Here is a 7,479-nt window from a genome sequence, read left to right as displayed (position 1 = left end):
CACCACACTTGGCTAATTTTTTGTATTTTTAGTAGAGATGGGGTTTCACCGTGTTAGCCAGGATGGTCTCGATCTCCTGACCTCATGATCCACCCGCCTTGGCCTCCCAAAGTGCTAGGATTACAGGAGTGAGCCACCGTGCCCGGCCTTCACTGCACTTTTTAATGTCATTCCAATGTTTTTTAAAAAAGGCAAAAGTGACTGGATGCAGTGTCTCATGCCTGTAATCCCAGCACTTTGGGAGGCCAAGATGGGAGGACTGTTTGAGGCCAAAAGTTTGAGACCAGCCTGGTCAACATAGCAAGATCCCATCTCTATTTAAAAAAATACATAAAAAGGCAAAAGCAAAGCAAGCAAACAGAAACCCCAAAATATGTTATTTTAAACACAGCTAAAACTTTCTTACATAAAATTATTACATTCTCTTCATGGTTATACAACTTGAAATTATGAAATTAAATTTAATTCTACTTTTATGTGATAGTCCTCTGTTATTTTTGTTTAAACGTTTAAATTATATAAATAACGATTTTCTCCAAACTACTAATAATGAGTTGGGAACCATGAAAAAAGTCAACATTTTAAAACTACTGTAATTACTAATACTGAAATGCAACTGACTACATTTGTACAGAAATACATACAACTAAGTTAAAGTTAAAATTATCTTCAATGATATCTGACATCTACTCTTAATATTTTGATTTTATCAAACACTTATAACAGGATAAAACTTTCTATAATTCAAAGTAGATGCATGCTATTAAAGTCATAATGAAGGCTATCACAGGCACACCGGCTAAACTATGACCTTTACACTGGTGAACACTGACATCACCTTAAAAGTCTCTATGTCTTCTATCTTTACCACAAATTCGTCACGCTCTCTGTATTGGCCTTCTCCTCCGCTTTCTGTGTTCTCCTCATCTGTAAAACCTTCTATGGCAACAGTGTCCTGTCCTTTTGCAAATTGGTCTGAAGGAAGACCATCAAGTTCAATGGGCTTTGAGGATTCCGAAGAGCTTATATTTTCCAGAATATTTACTGCATATGAAGTAGAGTGGAGAGGTTCTTGCTTAACTGCACCCACAGTGGTGGAGGAAGTAGTAGCCGTACCAGTAGTATTGGCAGTTGGGCTAGTAGTTGCCGCCTGTAAGGCTTCTGAAACGAAACCAAACAAATGGAAATCAGTATTACAAATATTTAAACACTTACTTGTTTTGTGTAAAACTTAAAACAGTTTAAAAAGAAAGACTTAATTATTTTGTAATAAAATTGGTTGAAACAAAACCACAGGAAGAAATTAGACAACAGATGTTAATTTTCAAGAATCAAAGATGTGAGAATTGAGTCTGAATGACAAGTAGACTGCAAACCTGCAACTATCTACCTACCCTCCCGCTGCCAATTCCATGTAAGTAGAGCAAAACTATTTTTAAAAGAGGCTGGGTGTAGTGACTCACCATCTGTAGTCCCAGCCCTATTAAAAAAAAACAAAAAAATTAGCCAAGCATAGTGTTGTGTGCCTGTAGTCTCAGCTAATCAGGAGGATGAGATGCAAAAAGTGCTTGGGCCCAGGAGTTTGTGGGTTACAGTGAGGTATGATGGTGCCACTGCACTCCAGTGTGGGTGACAGAACAAGACCCTACCTAAACAAATAATAAAAACAAAGACATGAAAGTGATAAAAGATAAGGAAGGGTCGGCCAGCCAAAACTGTGACTCTTCATAGAAGATGAAAAACCAAATACATGTGGGGAAAAAAAAACCCAAAACATTTTGAAACAGCACTAGAGGCTATCAAAATTAAAATGATTATAAAGTAGTACTATGAAAAACTATATGCCAACAAATTAAATAAGTTAGATGAAATGAACAAATTCCTAGAAAGACATAAACTACTAACAAAGATTGGGGCCGGGCACGGTGGCTCATGCCTGTAATCCCACCATTTTAGAGGCCAAAGTGAGTAGTTCGAGACCAGCCACGGTGAAACCCTGTCTCTAATAAAAATACAAAAATTAGCCAGGCATGGTGGTGTGTGCCTGTAATCCCAGCAACTCAGGAGGGTGAGGCAGGAGAACTGCTTGAACCCGGGAGGCGAAGGTTGCAGTGAGCCAAGATTGTGCCACTGCACTCCAGCCTGGGCAACAGAGACTCTGTCTCAAGAAAAAAAAAAAAAAAGACTCGGGAAGAAATAGAAAATCTGAATACCCCAATACAAAGTAAAGAAAATAAAAGTAATTTCAAAACATCCCACAAAGAAAAGCATAGGCCCATATGGCTTCACTGGATGATTCTATCAATAATTAAAAGATATCAATCTTTTATAAACTCCAAACAATAGGAGGAAACACTTCCCAACTCATTCTGTGAAGCCAGTATTATTCCAATACCAAAACCTGACAAAAACAGCATGAGATAACTATAGACTAATATCCCTTAGTATATAAATACAAAAACCCACAATGAAATACTAGCAAATCCACCAACATACAAAAAGAATCATACAATGTGACCATGTGGGATTTATCTTAGGAATGCAGTTAGTTTAACACCTGAAAATCAATGTAATACACTCTGTTAATAGAAAACAGCATAGGAGCACAGGATCATCTCAATAGGTAAAGAAAAAGCATCTGACAAAATGTAATGCCCTTTTATGATAAAAACATTCAACTACCTGGGAACTTCCTCAACTTTACAGAGGACATTTAGAAAAAATCAGTAACTAACATCATACTTAGTGGTTAAAACTGTAAACTTTCTCCCTAAGAAAGATATCTGAAGAAGCAAAACTATATTTGCAGATTACATGATCCTGTATATAGAAAATCTCAAGGCCTGGGCGTAGTGGCTCACTCCTGTAATCCCAGCACTTTGGGAGGCCGAGGCGGGCAGATCACCTGAGGTCAGTAGTTCGAGACCAGCCTGGCCAACATGGTGAAATCCCGTCTCTACTAAGAATACAAAAAAATTAGCCAGGCATGGTGGCACACATCTGCAATCCCAGCAACTTGAGAGGCTGAGGCAAGAGAACTGCCTAAACCTGGGAGGCGGAGGTTGCAGTGAGCCAAGATCTCACCACTACAATCCATCCTGGGCAACAAGAGCAAGAACTCCATTTCAAAAAACAAACAAAAATCCCAAGGAATATACTGAAAAACTATCAGAACTAAAAAATGAGTTCAGCAAGATTGCAGGGTATAAGATCAATATATAAACATCAAATGTATTTCTATACATTTGCAGTAAACAACCCAAAAATAAAATTAAGAACACAATTCCATTATAATAGGGTCAAAAGTAACATTTATGAATAAATTTAACAAAAGAACTGCAAAACTTACATTGTAAAAACTATGAAAACACTGTTCAAAGAAATTATAGAACATCTATATAATTGGAAAAACATCCCATGTTCATGGATGAGAAGACGCAACACTGTTAAGATGGCAACGTTCCCCAAACTGATCTATGGAATCAACCCACTTCCTATAAAAATCTGAGCTTCATTTTTTACAAAAATTGAAAAATTGTTCCTAAATTCATATGGAAATGAAAGGGACCCAGAATAGCCAAAACGATCTTGGAAAAAAAGAACAAAGTTGGAAGACTGACATTTCTCAATTTCAAAACTTACTATAAAGCTATAGAAATACAGACTGTGATACTGACACGGACATACATAGGTAGAGATCAATGGAATAGAATGAAAGTTCAGAAATAAACTCCTATACTTATGAGCAAATGATTTTCAAAAAAGGTGCCAGAACCATTCTAATAGAGAAAGAATAGTCAACCATCCTACTATGATGGTTATAATTAAAAATACAGACATTAACAAACGTTACCAAGAAAGTGGAATGAATGGAGTCCTTATACATCACTGATGAAAATGTAAAATGGTACAACCACATTGGAAAATAGTTTAGCCATTCCTCTATTAAGCATGCAGATATATGATTGAGGAATTCCACTTCTGGATGTGTACCCTAGAGACAATAAACATCCATACAAACCTTTGTACATGAATGTTTACAGATTTATTCATAAGAGCCAAAAACTCTATCAATGGATAATTGGATATACAAAATGTGATATATCCATATTAGGGAATAAAAAGGAATTAGATACTGAAACATGCTACAACATAGATAAACCCTGAAAACACTATGCTAAATGAAAGAAGCCAGTTACAGAAGGTCACATATCATAGGATTCCCTTTACACGAAACATCTCAAATAGGCAAATCTACAGAGAGAGAAAGATTTATGGTTGCCTATGGCTGGGTGTGGGTATGGGAATGGGCTCCTTAATGGATACAGGATTTCTTTGTGAAAGATGGAAATGCTGCACAAGTCTATGAACCACTGAATTGTACACTTTAAATGAGTGGATGTTATTGTGTATGAATTATAATTCAATAAAACTTAAAAATACTTCAAATACCAGAGCTGACAGAGGAACTCTGGGCTGAGGAACAAATATAAAGACCATGTAGCATTCCAGTGGTAAGTCTGAATAATACTGATGAACTAAAATAGTCACATATACAACAATAAGTAAATAAAAATGGGAAGGCCAGGCTGGGCACAGTGGCTCATGCCTGTAATCCCAGCACTTTGGGAGGCTGAGGCAGGCAGATCACTTGAGGTCAGGCATTCAAGACCAGCCTGGCCAGCATGGTAAAACACCATGTCTACTAAAATACAAAAATTAGCCAGGCATAATGGCAGATGCCTGTAATCTCAGCTACTCGGGAGGCTGAGGCAGGAGAATCACTTGAACCTGGGAGGCGGAGGTTGCAGTGAGCCGAGATTGTGCAACTGCACTCCAGTCTGGGTGACAGAGCAAAGATTCCTTCTCAAAAAAAGAAAAAAGAAAGGAAGGCCAGTGATCCCTTTAACTGTTCTGAGCTATAGGCAGAAGGATTGTTTGACCACAGGCTAAAATGCTAAAGCTGTACTCTGAAGAAAGTGAATTCTACTTGCCTAGAATGGTGGAGGAGCTGAGAGAAAACCAAAGCAGGGCCTGAGGCAAAGCCAGACTTCCAATACAGAAAAAATGGAAACGCAGACTAGCAGGGGAAATCCATGAATGAACTAAAGTGCTTGACAAATAGAGTAAAGACCTCCTTATTGCTACCAGCCAGCCTACCTGTTCCTGTCCCAAATTAAAGCCATCCTCATACATTTACACATTTCCCACTCAAGGGAAAAGGCCTGTTGAGGAAATATAGATGAATATTCTAATCATGTTAGGAGCCCATACTATTTTATCCTAACATATTTCTATAATGCTATAGTTACATGGTCATACTTTTCTGTCACAAAAATATGTGTGTAAATGGAAACTGATTTGTAACTGAAGGCTCAAAATATTACACATTTCTAACATACAATTGTATAGTTGACCCAAATTAATATCTTTTCACATTTTAGACAAGTATTAAATGTAAAAATCATGCTTCTGTTGGACATGGCACTTAAAATTATTCATACATGGATCCATGGATAGTACTTATTGAGACAGATTTTACAACCAATTTTATTTGTCCTTCACTTTTATTGATATAAGAACTGCGAAACCATGTTCATATAAATAATGGACAAATTAAGGAATAAAAGTGACTTTGTTATAGCAGTGTCACTGACTTCTGCAAATACTTTCTAAGTTATATGGCAAAACAAATCACATAACTATCTGTGAACCAAAACAGAGATGCTGCAGCACACTCTGAGAAAAGGAAATACTAAAGGTATTTTAGTATTTAGTTTGCTTTAATCAGATGCAAAATAATCCCAAGGAGAAGCTATGAGGTATAAGAATGAATGAAGGGTAAACTGGGAAATGTATAAGTAAATGTAAACAAATGACTAAAAGACTATTAATGATGATAGAATTAAATATGTGTAACAATAACATTTATGTCAGGAGGGGATTAAATGGAGCTCCACTGTTCAAAAATCTGTATTATTCAGAAAAAGGAAGATACTGACAGATTTGGAGAAGCTAAAAGTGCATGTTGTAATTTCTATTGTAACCAGGAAAAGAACAGAAGTATTTCACCAAAATAATCAGGGGGTGGGCAGCTAGATAAAGGTACGAATAAATAGCAAGACTGACCACATAATGATTATTGAAATGGATGATGCCCCCAGAATTGGGTTTCATTATGCCAATCTCTGTACTTTTGTATATGTTTGAAAATTTCTATGAAAAAAGCAAAAAAAAAATTTTTTTAAAAAGAATGTATAACTTCTAGTAGAGGGAAAGTTCATCAATACTTTATTTATATGCCCTTTATAGGAAGTTTTAAAACAAACCAAACAATAGTCTTTTCTTTTTTTAAGAGATAGCATCTAGCTCTGTCACCCAGGCTGGAGTGCAATGGTGTGATTCCAGCTCACTGCAGCCTCAAACTCCTGGGCTCATACGATACTCCTGCCTCAGGCTCCCCATTAGCTAGGAAGACAGGCACATGCCAACATGCCCAGCTGTTTTTTGTTTTTTGTAGAGCTAGGATCTCACTATGTTTCCCAAACTAAAAAATATAGTCTTTAGAGATGCATACATACGTGGTAAAATTATATTAAGGAAGGAAGTGATTACCATCCAAGTCAGTTAGTGATTTGCTCTCGAGGTTAACAGTGGGTTTAATTTAATACTCAATTAATTTTGATAATTTCTTGCTTTCCAATGAATGACATTTAACACTATAAATCTGCTTCTTCACACCAAACCCTGGCCACATCCTATTAGTTTCAGTATATAATGCTCCACTGTCCATTCCAATTAGTTTGTCATTCCAGTTTTGGTTTCCTTTTTAAGCCAAGAGTTATTTAGAAGGGTGAGTTTTTCTTTGTTCCTTTCTTTTTTCTTTCTAGAAATGGCTGCACTGTATCCAGGGAATGTAGCTTGAATAATGTCTGCATTTTCAAATCTGTGGAAGTTTTGTTCTGTATTTTTCTTTATGCATGTTTAATTTTCATATGTGGGTTGTATTTCACAAGAAAAAATATTCCAAAAGAAAACATAGATATGGAAAATATACTAAAAAATGCTAATAACAACAAAATTAGTATGACAATATTAAAAACAGAAATCATTAAGTGGGAAAAAGAGATTTTATTATGATAAAAGGAAATTTAACTGTAGTAAAATTTTATGCACTCAATTACACGGGTTCAAAATATCAAGTAAACAGTATTAGAAAAATAATATAACATAATGGGAAACTTTAACACACCTTTCTCAGGAATCAACAGATCAAGCAATCTAAAAACAAATAAGGGTAGAGAGGAGTTTTAAAACTTTTTATTACTATGAAATTTTAAACTACACAAAAGTAGAGAATACAAACCCTACTACAACCCAGCTGTAACAAGCACAAACATTTTGGTTCATATGTAAACATTTTCTTAAATAACCTAATATCATTTATTAAATAAAAAAGATATAGCCAGGCACGGTGGC

At 35.9% G+C, this 7,479-nt stretch overlaps 1 protein-coding gene across 2 annotated transcripts in view; it reads right to left on the bottom strand.

The window, feature by feature from the left end:
- QSER1 (glutamine and serine rich 1) overlaps nt 1-7,479 on the bottom strand; it is a 73,709-nt gene that overhangs the window by 53,269 nt on the left and 12,961 nt on the right. For both annotated transcript variants that reach the window (XM_011936362.1, XM_011936364.1), the window contains one exon: nt 839-1,161. In XM_011936362.1, the coding sequence (XP_011791752.1) occupies nt 839-1,161 (323 nt within the window). The remainder of the gene's footprint in view (nt 1-838; nt 1,162-7,479) is intronic.

The sequence above is a fragment of the Colobus angolensis genome, unplaced genomic scaffold, assembly GCF_000951035.1.
Source record: "Colobus angolensis palliatus isolate OR3802 unplaced genomic scaffold, Cang.pa_1.0 Scaffold152, whole genome shotgun sequence".
Lineage (NCBI taxonomy): Eukaryota > Metazoa > Chordata > Mammalia > Primates > Cercopithecidae > Colobus > Colobus angolensis.
The sequence above is the reverse complement of the archived record's forward strand: the minus strand, read 5'-3'. Positions and strand labels throughout refer to the sequence as shown.